Below are 19,210 nucleotides of genomic sequence, written 5' to 3'. Positions count from 1 at the left end.
AATTACGATGGTTATAGTCCCTAGTGACTATACCTACTGATTACCACGTTGATTAGGTGTAGTGACGAGTCGTAGTTTCGGCCAAAATGCGTGTTCATGCGTATTTTGTAACCAAACTACTCTTGGATATCAAAACCATTTGTTTTGATATCAAAACCCGTTTTCTAACTTAGTTAAACATGTTTCAACATGTTTAGCTCATCACTTTAGGTTTAGTGCTTATGTAGGGTCGTAAGGTAAGCGATCTAATCAATCGCTTAAACTTACGAACCCGACCCGTTTGGTCGATCATTAGGATCCGACCAAACATATAATGTGACCATAGTTGTATAGGGAATAACCTTCCGAGGTTATACCTTATGGTCACTTCGTTTAGTTAGTTATATGATAGGTAGTTTATATGCCTTAGGAAAATGACCAAAATACCCTTTTGCACATAATTTCATTTTAAGCATATGTAACACATGTTTTGACATCTAAACTGATTAGATAACATAATTAGATATGTTAAGGCATATAATACTTGTCATAGGACTAGTTAGGCGTCTCGAACGCGCGTTTGCGCGAACGATGCGTTAATGTGGCGTAAGCTACCTTAACGGATCGTAATGGGTCGTAAGCACTTAGGATAGGTTTCATGTTAGAATGTAGACTTTGTTAAACCATAACACATGAGTTCCAATACTCATTTGGTTTACAAGACCTCATTCTACCCGATCTTCCGATTTAGGTGTCAATTCCCTAATATAGTGTCTGTTACCCTAGGAATCGCTTCAACACTTGAACTCTTGGTCTTTTGAGCTTTGTTATACCTTTTAAGCCGGGACTATACGCAACCCCAGGCGAGTACATAGTTCCCCTCTTTTACTGTTTTCAAATGTTTTGGGGTGATTTATATGTGCAATCGATTTATTTTCAAAATGTATGGCATACATGTGTTCACTAAGTGCTTTTATGTGTATTATTCCGATTATGCAAACGTTATGTTTTATCCTTAAGTGATCTACCTATCTTCATAGTTAGATTCATGTAGGATATTTGAAGTACAGACTTAGATCTTCCTATCTTCATAGTGAGATTTTTAAGAAGTACTTTGCAGACTCAATTGTTGGTTTTTGTGTAGTTTGTTGGTGATTTAGATAACGAAACTAGATAATACAATAAGCACATGGTGGATACGCCGCTGGTACTTCCTATATATAAATGTGCTTATTGTATTACCTTTCGTGGCATTATCCAGAATCACCATTAGGATTTAGGTTTGTTATGATTCAATAATTCAATGTGGTAAGAACCCAGGATCCCTGTAGTATCTCTCTATCTTCATAGTTAGACTTATATGGGATGTTTAAAGTACTGATATTGGAATCCTTGATTGGATCCACTGTGTACTTTAATGCGTGTTAGATAATTCAATATGTCAAGAACCCAGGATCCCTGTAGTATCTATCTATCTTCATAGTTAGACTCATATGGGATGTTTAAAGTACCAATATTGGAATCCTTTATTGGATTCATTGTGTGCTTTAATGCGTGTTAAGTTAGACAATGTGATAGAACCCAAATCCTTATAGCATCTATCTATCCTCATAGATTGATTCTCGTAGGATGTTTAAAGTACTGATACTGGAGTCCTTGATTGGATTCATTGTGTGCTTTAATGCGTGTTCACAAGTTGGTTGGTTTATGTGTTATGTGGTAGTTGTGATTTAAATAACGAAACGGGTATAATAAAATAAGAACATGGTGGATACGCCGCTGGTACTTCCTATATATAAGTGTTCTTATTTTATTATTCTTGTAGTGTTATCTGGATCACTTTAGGATTTTGTGTACATTTGTTCATTGTTGGTTATCATAATCTTTGTAGAATCTCCCATATTCTTATGTGTTAGATTCTTAGAAAGATATCTGAAGATTATCATAACTCATTGATTTGATTTATGTAATATTTATATAAGTTTTGATTTATTTCAAAACAGTTATTATTAATCCTTAATTGGATTCCTAATAACACATTCCCAGTTTTCATGATGGTTTAATCGAAATTTCAATGTAAGACATAAAATGACTTAGTAAATATCATAATGCCATATACAAACCTATTTTGTCACAAGTTTTCACAATTAAGATAAATACCAAATGTTTTTGCCATTTATTTGGCCAATAAAACCTATGTATTCGCCGACATTTTTATGCTGACTGTTTTCGCATATGTTTCAGGATTTTCGACTATTCAAGCATGCAACGCATAGGACTGCATACGGGCCTTAGACTTCTAAAAACAAAAGAACAATTACATGTATTCTTTGTTTGTAAAACAATGTTAATGATAATGAAACAATTTAGTACCAGTAGTTGTGAGCAATTTGTAACGTGACTCCCCGATATTTCCGCCGCGTGTTACGCGATTGGGGTGTTACAACAAGGGCCTCCCGTGTACCCTTGTTTCGGAAGAGCTAAACATGTGATGGCATCACTGGATGGAACTCTCGAGCGATTACGACTATGGAACCTAAACACGTATGAGCATGCAGCTGTTCAATTAAACTTACTTCCCATTTCTTCCACCACCACATCATCCACCCCTACACCCATCAAACTATTTTATGAAGATTAACCTTTAATCCCGAAATAAGGAAAAGAACCCTTAGGATCCTTTTCAAGTTTAACATATTTTTTTCACTCCATAACCCCAAAAACATGACATCATTCGCGTAACAAAAGTGAGTCAAAACCGGGCCACAGTTCGGAAGAGCCACCCCATCAAAGAGCCCATTAGAACACGCTCTCTTCAGAAACCCTTCCAAAACCTCTAAGCCCAAAATAAAGAGGAAAGGAGACAAAGGATCACCTTGTCGAAGACCCCGTTTAAGATGAAATTCTTTAGTAGAAGAGCCGTTAACTAAGACAGAAGCCATACTGGATGAAAAACAAGCTCTAATCCATCTCCTCCATCTCTTAGGAAACCCCATCAGTTTCAAATTATTCAATAGAAAATTCCAATTAACCGAGTCGTACGCTTTCTCAAAATCGACTTTGAACAACATCACTTTCACCCCTTGTTGCTAATTGCGTAAATGAGTTCAACTATCATGTCATGTTTTCTTGTTAAATGGTTTTATGTATCCTTGAAGGCTCGATAAAATAAAATCAGCTCAAATCAGTCATGTCATGTGTGTCTCGTTAAAAAATAATAGAGTTAAATGACATTTGAGTTCCTGTGGTTTGGGTTATTTTGTCAGTTTAGGCCAAAGGTTTCATTTTTTATCTATTGGTCCAAAAATGTTTTACTGTTGCCATTTTAGTCCACTGGGTTAACTTCATCCATTTTTTCTGTCAACAAGAAGGGCAATTCGGTCATTTTATATGTAATTTTGTTAACTAGAAGGGTAATTCGGCCATATAAAATGTCCGAATTGCCCTTTTCGTTAACAGAAAAAATGGATGAAGTTAGCCTAGTTGACTAAAATGGCAACGATGAAACCTTTTTGGACCCACAGACAAAAAATGAAACAATTGGACTAAACTAACAAAATAACCCAAACCACAACGACTAAAATGGCATTTAACTAGCAAAATAATAATAATATTGCTTCACAAAATAAATTTTTTATATTATTCTGGATCTAACGAATCAGTTTAATAGTAAACTAACTTAAATGCGTTCGTTTAGTGTGAGAGATGCTGATCAATCATGTCATGTTTTTCTCGCTAAAAAATATTGATGTTCTGTGTTTAGTTATTTAGAAAATTTATATTATCATCCTGGATCTAACAAATCATTTTCATAGATGGAGCGATGGCGGCCAAAGATAGCTATTTCCAAAAATAAGCCTCCTACATTTGTCGCAGGGACTACTTCCTATATCGATATCTTACCAGGTGAAGTGTTCAATATCTTAAAAACACTTTTTGGAAATTTTCAGCTTCAGCATACTTAGATTATTTTTTATTTATTTTAATCTGGTAATAAGCTGGCCACTAGAAGAATTACTGTTAGTTTTATTTTATATAGTTTAAAAACACTATTGTGATTCGTCCGCGCTACGCGGCGGTTACTCGATCGATATCGGTTTGATGTGACATTCGTTACAAGAAGAGAAAATCTAAAAACAAAGCTGGGGTATACCCAAAAGATATGGACATGTGTTGTGTAAAATCAATATATGTTAATCAGTACCATTTTTGTCAATAGCGAGATAGTGCGATACTGATACCTATGTTGTTTAATTGGAATCAGTCCGGTTCATCATGGTACCCATTCACAAAAAACATATACCAAAACGTCGAATAAAAAAAGTTAAACACAACTATTTATCTAGATTTTTTTTAAACTAATAATAACCACAAATTATTAAAATATTAAATGATAAAAGAAAGTGTTATTTATTTAGTAACTATGAAGCAACTTTAGTTTTGATGGAATCATCGTAAATCTCGGTTATTTTTTACGTTTGGAAGAATCAGTTTAAAAAAGTCGAATTGACCATCTAGCATCCACCCCTATAATATTTTTTTAATACAAATTAGGTGTATTTTATGATTTTTATCACATGGTGAAATAAAGAAATCAAACAAAGAAAATAAACAGTCAAAGCCCAAGATGTGATTTACCATTCATCAAAACTCAAAAGTTTGTATATTGTATTCATATATATAATATAATTTGTCCAAAATTTAATACACATACTTAGTTATACAATATTATATAATATATATTATATAATTATATTATATATTATATATTATATATTATATAGTGAGGAGTTTAAATGAGAAGAAATTTTTTGTAATAATAAAAAAGAAGAAATTTCAACCAATAAAAATGTTTTATTTTACTTCATTTAATATAAGTATTTAATGTTACTATAAGGGTACATTGGTAAATTTACATAAGTCATTAATTTGTAGTCTTTCTCTTGAATAGTTAACTACATTAAATTTTTGTAACTTATCTTAAAAATATATATTTTTTCAAAAAAATAAAATAAAAATAATTTAAAGTGTAAGATAAATTACGAGTTATGTAGGATAAATTACGAATCATGTAAGATAAACAGTAGAATTGTTTCTATTTTCAATAACATTCAATTCGTTATTTGACTTGATTTATATTTATTTATTTAACATGGTACATTCGAAAACTTGCTTAAATAGTTTTAATACATAGTTATGTTTATTATTATTTTTTGTCAACATTCCCATATAATTTTTATTGAAAAAAAATATGTTTTAAATATTATTTTTTTCTATCGATATCGCGACGAACTGAATCTATAAAGACTGATAAACACAAAATTATGTTTAAATTTTCGGTACTGAGATGGCCTGAATCGATGCCCCCAAGCAACATCGGTATCAGTATTATCGGAACCGGAACTGACAATGATATTTGTTTTTCTGTTTTTTATCGTTGTAAAACATGTGTCTATTTTTTAGCATATCATAACTTTATTTTCCAGATTTTCTATTTCGGTTGTTATACCAAGTATCGGTACCATATTAATACGAGAACAAGTCAAATCGATGCCAAACGAGTTCCTGCCACATTACGCACAGGAATTCTACTACTTTGATTTATGCAAAATTTAATACACATAGTTATTTGTGAGTTGAATATGTATAGTAAAATATTTTTTTTGAACGATAACTTTCATTAACAACGGAACCCCAACCTGCCACAACCCGGCAGGTGAAGAAACACTAATCTAATTAGGGAGTTAATTAAGATTGGTTTATGTTCCTTTCATAATGGTTAATCTTCTTATGGATATTTGAGCTCCGACTTGATAATCGATCCTGCAAAACAGAACACCGTTACTCGTTAAGAGGGGAATGTGGGGGTTTCCCTCTTAACCAGGCTCCGGTGTGAGAATAAGCGACTGCTTTGAGAGTAATTAAGTGCTAAGAGTGAGAGTAGAGGGAATAGAATGTTTAACCTGTGGGATGAGGTCTCTATTTATAGCCGGAGAGGTGTAAGGGGTTATGGGCTGATGGGCCTTGGGCCGGAAACAGACAACATAACGGATATGCTCTTTGTCTCACTGGCGTCGACCGCTTAGTGGCTTCTAGACGTTCCTCGGTGCTGGCGCAACTTGATTGGAGCCACGTGTCACTGCTGTCGGCCTTGTTGTCCTTCTGTCATCAGCAGACAAGTGGAGATCGTGGGACAGTTGTCTCCGTCCTCTGATTGATGCCACGTAGGCGTCCTTGTGTACTTCTCGTCAGACGATCGTGGCGCACGATTGACCAGAGCCTGCTGGACGCTCATTGGCTCCTTTTACTGCCACTTGTACCTTGTGTACCACTGTAGGTAGCCGTGCGCTTCCTTACTGTGTGGTTCTTGTTGGACAGCAAACTAACCCGCGCGGGGTTAGTATGCTCATTTGTTCCAACGTTTCATGCTAAGTGCTGATATCTGGGCCTCTTGAGGGCCGTGCCGCGCGAGGATCTTATTAATAAGTTTACTGAAATAAGGAGTATGGTCTCACGCGCAACCTGAGAGGAGGTTTGCGCGACTTTTTGGGACCATACCCCTTCAGCAGGCTAGGAAACAACAAGACTATATATTCACAAATTTACACCAATCGTCCCACGAAACATCCTTATGACTCGATCTATTAACGAACCAAAGAAAACTAACAACTTTGACTTGACTAAAGATGTTTTCTACTCTAACCGCCAAGTTCGAGAACCTCTTTTCATTCCTAGCCTTCCATAAACTCCAACAAGCTATGATAATAATACCTTTGATCGCCTCTTTAGCTCGACCCGACTTCCCCGAGTAATTATGCCACTCCAGTAGGTCTCTAAAAGAGAATACCAAAAAGGAAGGAGTGTTACACCAGGTGAGTTTTCGGAATGTATAGTAAAATATAAATTGTCAATTTCACGTAATGATTATTGATGAATAATATTAAATTTAACTTTTATTTAGCAAAAACACATAATTGTGTAACATTTAAAAAGGACAGCCACCATTTTATCTTCCATTAATAAGCCTTTTATTGATATCTTATCTAAAAGATCTTTTTGATTATGTTTTTTTCTTTCAACTGTGAAACTTATATTTACCAATAAATTACATCACTATTATGAGATTTAAACCCACAACAAATGAACAAACACAAAAAAACGTGCCTTGACAACCAGCACGTGTTTATGCTATTTGCTTTTGATACTTTTGGTTTCTTGGGGCCAGGGGCCACTGACCTACTTAGTCGAGTTCAAAGGGTCATGCATAGTAATGTTATGACCCCGAGATCTATGGACGTAATTTTTAAAAGACTTAATTTTGCTGTTAAAAAAGGGGTAGCGGCGCAACTTGTTGCCCGTTTACAATCTATCTCGATGTAAATTCATAACATGTATAACATGATCATAGGAAATAGATATCATCTGGCCCAAATATTGGTTAATCTTATAAAAAGTAACAAATCATGATTGGAAATTGGATATTGCAAAACTGTTAATTAGTGATTCTTTATAAATTCTGATTTCTACATCCATTAATGTCACGTCTAAATTCAATCCTTTCATTTAAAAAAATCTTCAGAAGAAACTTCTGCCTGTTCGGAAGCTCCACCACCTAGAGGAAGACGACCTGATGGTATTCTTCTTCAGATCTTGAAGAGTATTGTGTATGGAGGTTTAATGGAGGTGATCGCAAGCTTAAGTGTCGTAGCATTCGCAGCTGCTTCTGATGCCACAACACGTAAGTTTTGATTTGTTCTTTTTCTAGTGATTGATATTTGTTAAATATGACACACGTCGTTGGTATAAATGATAAAAAGATGGGATGGATACCTGTTCCGGGTCAAATTAGGTATATTACAAGATCGATTAACCCATGTGGCCATGATATCGCATGTTCGAATGGTTGTTACCCATTTGTATAGTTTGCAAAATAGGTGGAATGGGCAGCTTGGCTAAAAGTGACATATTTAATAGCTTAGGTCTAAAAAAGATATTTTGAAGGTTATATAAAATCATATTGCAGAATCATAGGATACTTTCAACTCATTCAAACGTGTTTAATCAGTTATCTTTTAGTCATATTATTTTTAGTCATATTTAACCCGTTAAAATTTACTAAACCTTATTAGTTTATGGTTGATATTTTCTTGGTGACACGTGATAAATCTTTTGGGCCTTGTTTGATTTGTTAACCTAGATTGTTCCCGTCACACCAAATTCGTTTGATATTTAATCCTAACAACTAATACTTCAATTTGCTATAGTGAGCATCATATGTTTGGCACTCGCAAGTCTTGCTGGTGGGTTCTTCGTCATTAGACACAATGTGAGTAAAACGTTACTGTTTAATCATATCACAAATGTTTAATAGCAGCACTTTAAATCACAAAAACCATATTCGCAGCTTTGGGAGCTTAGAGACGATTGTTACAAGGACAACTCAAGCCAAGAATCAACCAATGAGACTACCATTAAGTACAAAGAGCTACTTGGACAAGTAAACTATTTCCAACTACATGTTTTTTTCACAATACTATCCTTCGTCGTGTTCGAAATGGTCCCACCAGTTGCATACGGGTACTCATTTCATGAGACCAATGACAAGGACTTTACAGTCGTAATAGTTGCAATTACGTCTCTTGTATGTGTATCATTATTGGCAATATTCAAGGCTTACATCAACAAGTGCACATTTTTTGAGTACATTAAGACCGTGGTGTACTACAATACTACCGCAGTATCAGTGTCAAGCGTGTCTTATGTTGCTGGGAATCTGCTTACGAGGTTCATAGAGGAGTATGGATTTTTGGACTTGAGTTTGAGTGGTGGTGTGTCTCTCCTCCCACATGCCCCCATTCCGTCTCTAGCATCTGTCTGATGTGTGAGAGTAAAGAACGACATTGCTTATATTTGTTTTGTTATTCGTGATTATTTGTATTATTTCAATTGTTCCTTTGATTGAATTTGCATGACAAGAATGTATCATTTATACAAATTACAAAATCTAATTAACAATTAGTGATCTGGACCGCACCATTAAAAAAAGGAATTGATTGACTGTGTTATACGTTTCTAGTTTTGTTCGCTTGAAGAAAAAGTTCGGGGTGTCGGAAGGTAACGGACCTAAAAAAAATTTCTATTGCGAGTTTCGAGGTGTATATCAAATAAAAACGTTCTCAAACCATAGGAACGATTTTGGCACTTTCCTATTTATTCTTTTGTTTTTTAATTTATAAATTTTATTTTTAATTTTCTTGTTTACCTTTAAATAAAAAATAATAATAAATTAATGATATTTGGTACAACGAGAGAGACGGGTGGTATTGATGTTTGATACAACAAATCGACGAGGGCAGATGAGGTACGAGTGCTGAGATAGAGAGGGTGGTTGTGGCAGCAACAGTGGTGGTGGTGGAGGTAGAGGTGGAGAAAGAGAATCATAGAAGAGAAAGAGTGTGTATGGTGTATATGGAACAAAAACTCAGTAGGGGCGAGACTCTTAAAATCCAAATCGGTAGCGGACTCGTAAAAAAATCCAATATTTTACAATAAAAAATTTTCATAAATTTTCGGTAAAATTATCACTACGAGCGAAAAATCGATGGGGGCCGGGCCACCCCTCGGCCCCAATAAAGCTTTTTTGAAATAATATTCCTTTGAATGAAGGTGAACAATATCCAACAAAGGTTATGGTTTCCTGCGAAGGTTGAACTAATGCGAATGTTGGTTTTTGCGAAGGTTGAACTAATGCGAAGGTGGTACCCGAAGGGGGTTCACGAAGATGGTTTAACGAAGGAGGACTTTCGTTTAAAAAAATCACTTTCGTTGACGAGTGACCTTCACTGGTATGACACTAATGAAGGTGCACTTTCGTTCAAGCGAAGGTTTTGCAAAGTAGGATAGTTTCTTATGCGACAAAACAGACAAAAAGGACACTTTCCGCTGCACTACACCCTTTTAGGTCAACCAATAGAATTTTAGGGATTTTTTTACTATTCCAGTGAAGAATTCCGGCCAAACTTGTTGTCGGAATCAATGGTGTTCAAATTTTTTTAATGCTTAAAACTTAACAAAACAAGGGTTTTGATTCTCTCCATTGATTTTAACAAGTTTTCAACCATGATAATCATCAAACGACATCATTTTAGTCTGATTTAATCCATATTTTCATTCAAGAAGATGGGTTTTGGGTTTTTGTCCAAGAAACCTTCAAAATCCACTCAAAAATCTCACAAATCACACCAAAATGCTTGGTTTTTAACCAGGAATCGAGCCTAATACTCTGATACCACTAGTAGGTCCTTATAATGATCTTATACAACCTATTCCTTGTTGTTAATGCATAAACAAGTGCGGAATATAAGTTTATATACAAACCGAAACAAGAACATGATCAACAACAAGAGTATATCACTTTAAAGTTCCTTTGTATTAATTTGAGCAAATTACGATTTTAGCCCCTATGGTTATATCACTTTACCCTTTTAGCCCAAAAAGAAATCTTCTAACATCTGAGCCCCCAACGTCTTTTTTTCTAACCCTTTTGGCCCCTAACACTAACCTCATCCTTTTAGGGGCCAAAATGGTTAGAAAAAAGACGTTGGGGGCTCAGATGTTAAAAGATTCCTTTTTGGTAGGGGTGTGCACGGTTCGGTTTGGTTCGGTTCTGTTATTAGCATTATCCGTAACCGTAACCGAAGTCATCGGTTAATCTGTTCGGTTAATTTGGTTAATTTTTCGGTTTTCGGTTCGGTTCGGTTAATTTTCGGTTAATAACCAATTCAAACAAAGGCTAATTTTTTTGCTTAGAAATACATGTAACTGAGGTATAAATACATGAAAAAGATGTATAAATACATGAAATGGATGTATAAATAAATGAAATGGAGGTATAAATGCATGAATAGATGTATAAATACATAAAATGGAGGTATAAATAAACGAAATGAAAGCATAAATAAATGAAATAGAGGTATTATTACATGAAATGAAAGTATAAAACATGAAATAGAGGTACAAAAGCTAGAAATATATAAAAAAATAAATGATTTGGTTCGGTTCAGTTCGGTTAATTTCGGTTAACCGATGATTAAAAAATATCCGTTAACTGACTTTCGGTTAATTCGGTTTCGGTTAATTTCGGTTCGGTTTTGTCGGTTTTCGTTTCGGTTAACGGTTCGGTTATTGCAGACCCCTACTTTTTGGGCTAAAAGGGTAAAAGTGATATAACCATAAGAGCCAAAATCGTAATTTACTCTTAATTTCAACAAAGTAACATTACAATGAATACACAAAACATGCTCCCACTATCTAAAATGTGCTCTCTGAGTTTCACAAGACACTAATGCATATATACAGTCTGTAGGTATGAGAAGGTCCACCTCAAGGGCGGACCCAAGTTTTGGCTTGGGTGGGCGGGCCCCCCTTTTGAAAAAAATTAGTGTATTTTTAAGGTAAAGATCCCGATTGCACCCCTTGAAAATTTGGTACCCTTCATTCGCACCCCAAAAATAATTCTTGGGTCCCCCCACCCCCTTGTCCACCTTCACATGACATTCTCATGCGAAGGTGACCAATTCCAAGCTAAGGTGACCTTATTCATGCGAAGGTCCACTTTCGCGTTTCATTACATAACGAACCTTAAACGAAGGTCAAGTCCACTTTCGCATGTTGACTTTCATTTATAACAAAAAACACTATGTATTTCAACTGTTGACTAAGTCAAAGACAAGAGGATGCATGTCTTGTCTTGGTCAACTTACGTCAAAACATAAAACACAAAATGCAAAGCTAAGACCGTACAAAATACAAAACAATAAATACAAGCTACAAGACGCAAAATGTATCAACAGAAGGCCACAAGTGAACAAAAATGTCAGGGCCCTTTAAAAAAAATTAATCTAAGTTATTCAATTAATTAAACACTTGTACTAAAGAATCAAAGATAATAGTCAAAAACAAAAAGATCAATGATCAAAGATAATCTCGGAAATAGTCAACCGGGTAATTTTGAATCTCTCCGTCTTGCCCAACTTCAGATTTCATCAGCCACCCAATAATTTACATCGGCCCGACTTCAGATTTCATCGCTGGAAACCTGCAACTCGCCGGAAAACTCGCCGGACGCTTCAAAAATTCTCTGTACGCATCGCGTGCATGATGCCTCGCTCCAAGGACGCATCCCGTGGCCATATGTCCATTTTTATTGGATTTCGCTCCAAAGACGCATGCATACTTGAAAGACTCATCACACACATGATGCCCCGTTCCAAGGGGGCATGAGCTGGCTATTTTCGCAAGTTATTTTGGCCTTTGGCCATTTTGGTAATTTTCCCTTTTATATATCCCTGAAGGCTCAATAAATAAAATAAGGTCAGATCTGTCATGTCATGTGTTTCTCGCTAAAAAATATTTTTCGTTAAAAAATAATAATATTGCTTAACAAATTTTTTTTTTTTTGTTATCCTGGATCTAACGAATCAGTCTAATAGTAAAATAACTTAAAAGTGTTCGTTTAGTATGAGATGCAATGTGAACAAAGGATAACTACTTTGTAACAACTTTGTTTTCAATTGTTAAAACTATATAAAAGAAACAGGTGTTTAACCCAAAATAACACCAAAGCCAATAAGCCTCATACTGACATACTCCCCCAGGTAGACCTTCCAAAAGCCTATTGTTGTGGCGGTGGTCAACCAGAAAAGTTTCAGAGATGTCTGATGATGAGCAAAGGCCAGAGGTAATTAATTCAAAATTTGTGTCAACCGGAATAGTTTCAAAGATTGTTTTAAAACTGAGTGCTGATCTATGAGTTTTCTGGCTAAAAAATATTGATGTTCTGTTTAGTTATTTAGAAAATTTATATTATCATCCTGGATCTAACAAATCAATTTTCAAAGATGGAGCGATGGCGGCCAAAGGTAGCTATTTCCAAAAATGAGCCTCCTAAACTCAGTGCTGGACTCCATAAATGTAGTGGACGAATCCGTAGAGAACAAGTATACGAAACGAGTCAGTGTCTCCCTATTGCTAAAAACTGATTCACATTATCAGGGTTTTGTCTCATACTCTCATGTCATGTCTCTATAAGGGGATACGGAGTGGGCGGCAAAGGGGGTTTGCCGCTCGGGAACACCGCCGCTTACCCCCTTTGCCGCGCGGTTTGAAGCTCGATCGGTGACAGGTTTCCGCTCGGGAAAGTTGTTTCAAACGGCTATATAGCCGTTACAATATTAAAAAAATAAATTTTTAATTTTATAAATTAAAACAAATCCATTTCCATTTTCACCAAAATGTAGCCGCACCGGAAAGAAGAGGAAAAGCGAAACGGGAAAATTGGACGCCTAAACAAGAAGAGGCGTTGGCAAAGGCTTATATTCATTGCACTTTGAATAAAAAGAAAGACAATCAACAAAAGGCGGATGGCTTTTGGAAGCAAGTTCTAAACCACTTCAATCAAACGGTTGGAGGAAGTAACCGAACCCACCACCAAGTTCGATCAAAATGGCTCGCGATGCAAACAAAATTGAGCACATTCAACGGTTTATATCATCAAGCGGTAAACTTTATTATTTATATACGGTTTATTTTTTAATGAAATATGTGGATTAAGTTGTTGATAATTTATTATTTTAGGATCGTTTACGTCCTAGCGGGAGTGACGGTGCTTTTGTAATGAACCAAGCGCTAAAGGATTACAAAAGCAAAGAAGGATATGACTTTGCTATTGCGGCTTGGGAGGTCGTTAGAACAAATCAAAAGTGGTCGCCGGTACCCTTGTTGGGTGAAGAAAGCTCCGGCTCGAGTCAAAAAGGAAAGTCTTCGGTTTCGGGAAATTATAGAGCAGATACACCGAATGCCGAAGTCTCGAGCGGTATTCCCGACATAAACGAGAATTGATCGGAGTGTTGCGCTCCGGTCAAAGATAATATTTATAAGCCCAAATTACCCTTAACTAGTGGTAGTAAGGGGTCGATCCACGAAGAGTTTATGGTTTACGTATGGATTAGCTTGATTATGAAGTTTGTCACTTTTTTATGAAGCTTGCCATGTTAAAGTTTGTTTGTTTAGTTGAAAAGATATCGGGTTGAACCGACAATTTGCTATTAACTAAGAGAATGGTTCGTTGACTATGTTTGCAAAACTTAATTGATTAGTTAAAAATAATATATGAGAAAACGAATCACACCTGGGTTTCGGATTAATAAGTATCTAGAGTTATCTAACATGAACGGTTTGACTATTTTATGAATACCAATGATTTCTTGAGTTTGTAAATTGAAAACCTAATAGTAGACATCAACAATCATCTAACATACGCAAATGGTGCAAGAAAACCTTCACAATATGAATTAAAGACAATTGTATGTTTTATAAATCGAGAACAATGAACAAACCCTAACACGAATCAAAACTAATAGTAGTAATCATCTCTCAATGTCAATGATGCCAGAAAATCTTAACAATTTCGAATTCAAAACAATACTAACAATCAATCCGCACAATTTCAATCAAAAGATTACAAAATGTTTATATCAAACCAAAACATGAAAAAGCAAACCCTAGGAAACTCACAACCTTTCACCCGGGGATGATCTTGGGGAAATTAGCCACTCATGGTTTATGATTGATCTTCAAAACCTGATGGAATGTGATAATGGATGGATTGAATCTTCAAGAATCTCCTAAAATGTATCAACAGAAGGCCACAAGCGAACAAAACTGTCAGGGCCCTTTTAAGAAAATTTTTTAATCTAAATTATTCAATTAATCAACACTTGTACTAAAGAATCAAAGATAATAGTCAAAAACAAAAAGATCAATGATCAAAGATAATCTCGGAATCAGTCAACCGGGTAATTTTGAATCTTTCCGTCGGCATAACTTCAGATTTCATCAGCCACCCCATAATTTACATCGACTCGACTTCAGATTTCATCGCTGGAAACCTGCAACTCGCCGGAAAAATCGCCGGACGCTTCAAAAATTCTTTGGACGCATCGCGTGCATGATGCCTCGCTCCAAGGACGCATCCCGTGGCCACATGTCTATTTTTTATTGGATTTCGCTGCAAAGACGCATTCATACTTGAAAGACTCATCCCACACATGATGCCCCGTTGTAAAGGTGCATGAGCAGGCTATTTTCGCAAGTTACTTTGGTCTTTGACCATTTTGGTAATTTTCCCTTTTATATATCCCTCAAAGCTCAATAAAATAAAATAAGATCAGATCAGTCATGTCATGTGTTTCTCGTTAAAAAATAATAATATTGCTTAACAAAATAAATAAATTTTTTATATTATTTTGGATCTAACGAATCAGTTTAATAGTAAAATAACTTAAATGGGTTCGTTTAGTATAAGATGCAATGTGAACGAAGGATAACTAATTTCTAACAACTTCATTTCCAATTAAAACTATATGAAAGAAACAGGTGTTTAACCCAAAATAACACCACCAAAGCCAATAAGCCTCATACTCCCCCAGGTAGACCTTGCAAAAGCCTATTGTTGTGGCGGTGGTCAACCAGAAAAGTTTCAGAGATGTCTGATGATGAGCAAAGGCCAGAGGTAATTAATTCAAAAATTGTGTCAACCGGAATAGTTTCAAAGATTGTTTTAAAACTGAGTGCTGATCTATGAGTTTTCTGGCTTAAAAATATTGATGTTCTGTGTTTAGTTATTTAGAAAATTTATATTATCATCCTGGATCTAACAAATCCATTTTCAAAGATGGAGCGATGGCGGCCAAAGGTAGCTGCTTCCAAAAATGAGCCTCCTACAATTGTCACAGTGACTGCTTCCGAATCCTCACCAGGTGAAGTGTTCAATATCTTAAAAACACTTTTCGGAAATTTTCAGAGCGTACTTAGATATATTTTTATTTATTTTAATCTGGTAATAAGTTGGCCACTAGAAGAATTGTTAGTTTTATTTTATATAGTTTAAGATCAAGATGCGTGTCAAATGAACAAGTGCACGGAGAGGATCAGTGTCTCTTTATAGCTAAAAACAGATTCACATTTTTAGGATTTTGTCTAATGTCATGTTTGTATAATGTTACATGAATCCAGATGCACCCGTTTATGATGGAAAACTTCTTGTTGGATGCTTTTCTTGCTTAAGCTTGTTCACTTGTCGTAAGATCTTTTCGATTATGTTTTTTTCTTTCAACTTATGAAACTTATATTAACCAAGAAATTACGTCACTATTATGAGATTTAAACCCACAACAAAGTGAACAAAGAAAAAAAAGTGTGCCTTGACAACCAACACGTGTTTATCCCATATGTTTTTGATACTTTTGGTTTCTTGGGGCCAGAGGCCGTGGACCTACTTAGTTGAGTTCAAAAGGTCATGCATAGTATTGTTATGACCCCGATATCTATGGATGTAGTTTTTAAAAGACTTAGTTTTGCTATTCAAAAAGGAGTAGCAGCGCAACTTGTTGCCCGTTTACCATCTATCTCGATGTAAATTCATAACATGTCTAAGATGACCATAGGAAATAGATATCACCTGGCCAAATATTGGTTAATCTTATAAAAAGTAACAAATCATGACTGGAAATTGGTTAATTGGTTAATCTTATAAAACTGTTAATTAGTGATTCTTTATAAATTCTGATTTCTACATCCCCTAATGTCACGTCTAAATTCAATCCTTTCATTTAACAAAATCTTCAGAAGATGTTTGTTTGGAAATCTTTGGGTCACCAAGAATTGATGATGTAACAATCGATATTGATATTGACGATGACGGAGGTAACTACTTGCATCCGAACATTATAAAGAGCTTAAAGTGTTTATAAGTTTTGTTTTACACATAATGTTTGGTGAATATAATGCAGAAACCATAAGTGTTACACAACCTAGAGGAAGAACATGGCTTGGTTCTGATGGTATTCTTCTTGAGATCATGAAGAGCATTGTGTATGGAGGTTCAATGGCGGTGAACGCAAGCTTAAGTGTCGTAGCATTCGCAGCTGCTTCTGATGCCACAACACGTAAGTTTTGATTTGTTCTTTTTCTAGTGATTGATATATGTTTAGGGTAAAGTTCTTGTACAAATAATCTTAACATACTAAACATACAAATTGAAGGAAAACTCAAAAAGACAAGGTGGCATTTTTGTAATTATCAATAACTATCAAAGTTACTCTACAAATATACCTAAAAACCTAACCACTCCCCCCACCCCCAAAAAAAACCTAAACCCCCACCCCCCAAAAACCTACCCCCCCCCCACCCACCCCCCAAAAACCTAAAAAAACCTAACCCCCCCCCCACCCCCCAAAAACCTAAAAAAACCTAACCCCCCCCCCCCCCCCAAACCCCCAAAAACCTAAAAAAAACCTAATCCCCCCCACCCAAGCTAAAATGCTAAAAACTAAACCCCCAAAAAACCTAAAAAAAACACACAAATTATTTTATTTTATTTTTTTAACATTTTTTATTAAAAATTCGCTACTTTTAGTAGCAGCCAAAAAATTTTTTTTTTTTTTTTTCTAACGAAATGTAGCAATTTTTTAATAAAAAATGTTAAAAAAAAAAATTTGTGTTTTTTTAGGTATTTTTGGTTGTAACTTTGATAGTTAGTGGTAATTACAAAAATGCCACCTTGTTTTTTTTGGTTTTCCTTCAATTTGTATGTTTAGTATGTTAAGATTATTTGTATTTGATCTTTTGCCTATATGTTTAATATGACACACGTTGTTAGTATAAATGATAAAAAGATGGGATGGATACCTGTTCTGGGTCAAATTAGGTATATTACTAGATCGATTAACCCATGTGGCTGTGATATTGCATGCTCGAATGGTTGTTACCCATTTGTATAGTTGGCAAAATAGGTGGAATGGGCACCTTGGCTAAAAGTGACATATTTAATAACTTTGGTCTAAAAAAGATATTTTGAAGGTTATATAAAATCATATTGCAGCATTATAGGATACTTTCAACTCTTTCAAACGTGTTTAATCAGTTATCTTTTAGTCATATAATTTCTAGTCATATTTAACCCGCTAAAATTTACTAAACCTTATTGGTTTATGGTTGATATTTTCTTGGTGACACGTGATAAATCTTTTGGGCCTTGTTTGATTTGTTAACCTAGATTGTTCCCGTCACACCAAATTCGTTTGATATTTAATCCTAACAACTAATACTTCAATTTGCTATAGTGAGCATCATATGTTTGGCACTCGCAAGTCTTGTTGGTGGGTTCTTCGTCATCAGACACAATGTGAGTAAACCGTTACTTTTTAATCATATCACAAATGTTTAATAGCAGCACTTTTAATCACAAAAACCATATTCGCAGCTTTGGGAGCTTAGAGACGATTGTTACAAGTTTAACTCAAGCCAAGATCCAAACAATGAGGCTACCCGTAAGTACAAAGAGCTACTTGGAGAAGTAAACTATTTCCCACTACATGTTTTTTTCACAATACTATCCTTCGTCGTGTTCGGGATGGTCCCACCAGTTGCATACGGGTACTCATTTCATGAGACCAATGACAAGGACTTTACAGTCGTAATAGTTGCAATTGCGTCTCTTGTATGTGTATCATTATTGGCAATATTCAAGGCTTACTTCAATAGGTGCACATCATTTTTTCAGTACATTAAGACCGTGGTGTACTATATTACTACCGTAGTATTAGTATCATGTGTGTTTTATATTGCTGGGAATCTGCTTACGAGGTTCATAGAAGAGCATGGATTTTTTGACTTGTGTTCAAGTGGTGGTGTGTCTCTCCTCCCACATGCCACCATCCCGTCTCTAACATCTGTCTGACGTTTGAGAGTATAGAGCGACATTGCTCATATTTGTTTTGTTATTCGTGATTCTGAATGTGTGAGAGTAAAGAGCGAGATTGCTCATACTTGTTTTGTTATTCGTGATTATTTGTATTATTTCAATTGTTCCTTCGCTTGAATTTGCTTGACAAGAATGTATCATTTATACAAATTGCAAAATCTGATTAACAATTAGTGATTTGGACCGCACCATTAAAAAATTGAATTGATCATGGACAATTGCCGCACCTTTTAATCAACCTGCACCACTTTGTTTTACACCCAAAAAAATATATTTTTATTAATTTTATAATTCCCAGGAAATTCCATTTATATTTCTCAATGGATACCCTTAAAAACAATTATATATGGCGAAACATAAAAATAACATAAAAAAAGTTACATATATAATGAACACATGTTCCAAATA

At 35.2% G+C, this 19,210-nt stretch overlaps 2 protein-coding genes across 5 annotated transcripts; both read left to right on the top strand.

Moving 5' to 3' along the window:
• Positions 1-3,758: 3,758 nt before the first annotated feature.
• LOC110866174 (membrane protein of ER body-like protein) lies at positions 3,759-8,878 on the top strand. Its single transcript, XM_022115461.2, has 4 exons — positions 3,759-3,885; positions 7,559-7,717; positions 8,244-8,305; positions 8,384-8,878. The coding sequence occupies exons 1-4, from the start codon at positions 3,795-3,797 to the stop codon at positions 8,855-8,857; spliced, it is 786 nt and encodes a 261-aa protein (XP_021971153.1). The 5' UTR covers positions 3,759-3,794; the 3' UTR covers positions 8,858-8,878.
• Positions 8,879-12,689: 3,811 nt separating this feature from the next.
• Positions 12,690-18,952, top strand: LOC110867732 (membrane protein of ER body-like protein). Of its 4 annotated transcripts, none has more exons than XM_022116738.2 (7): positions 12,690-12,718; positions 15,713-15,797; positions 16,054-16,119; positions 16,666-16,743; positions 16,830-16,985; positions 18,162-18,223; positions 18,302-18,952. In XM_022116738.2, exons 1-7 carry the CDS (start codon positions 12,692-12,694, stop codon positions 18,776-18,778), a joined length of 951 nt encoding a protein of 316 aa, XP_021972430.1. In that variant the 5' UTR covers positions 12,690-12,691; the 3' UTR covers positions 18,779-18,952. The 4 variants fall into 4 exon arrangements, with proteins under 4 accessions (XP_021972430.1, XP_021972431.1, XP_021972429.1 ...); XM_022116739.2 differs by lacking the exon at positions 12,690-12,718 and adding an exon at positions 15,407-15,550 and having other exon boundaries at positions 16,669-16,743; XM_022116737.2 differs by lacking the exon at positions 12,690-12,718 and adding an exon at positions 15,407-15,550.
• Positions 18,953-19,210: the final 258 nt, after the last annotated feature.

Source organism: Helianthus annuus, chromosome 7 (assembly GCF_002127325.2).
Source record: "Helianthus annuus cultivar XRQ/B chromosome 7, HanXRQr2.0-SUNRISE, whole genome shotgun sequence".
NCBI lineage: Eukaryota > Viridiplantae > Streptophyta > Magnoliopsida > Asterales > Asteraceae > Helianthus > Helianthus annuus.
The sequence above is the reverse complement of the archived record's forward strand: the minus strand, read 5'-3'. Positions and strand labels throughout refer to the sequence as shown.

Bases quoted from the DNA above. Each gene is read 5' to 3' on its own strand.
- LOC110866174 (XM_022115461.2), top strand. From the start codon at position 3,795: ATGGAGCGATGGCGGCCAAAGATAGCTATTTCCAAAAATAAGCCTCCT. The intron at 3,886-7,558 runs GTGAAGTGTTCA...AAAAATCTTCAG, and splicing joins CTATATCGATATCTTACCAG to AAGAAACTTCTGCCTGTTCG. The intron at 7,718-8,243 runs GTAAGTTTTGAT...AATTTGCTATAG, and splicing joins TGCTTCTGATGCCACAACAC to TGAGCATCATATGTTTGGCA.
- LOC110867732 (XM_022116738.2), top strand. From the start codon at position 12,692: ATGTCTGATGATGAGCAAAGGCCAGAG. The intron at 15,798-16,053 runs GTGAAGTGTTCA...ACATGAATCCAG, and splicing joins TGCTTCCGAATCCTCACCAG to ATGCACCCGTTTATGATGGA. The intron at 18,224-18,301 runs GTGAGTAAACCG...CCATATTCGCAG, and splicing joins TCTTCGTCATCAGACACAAT to CTTTGGGAGCTTAGAGACGA.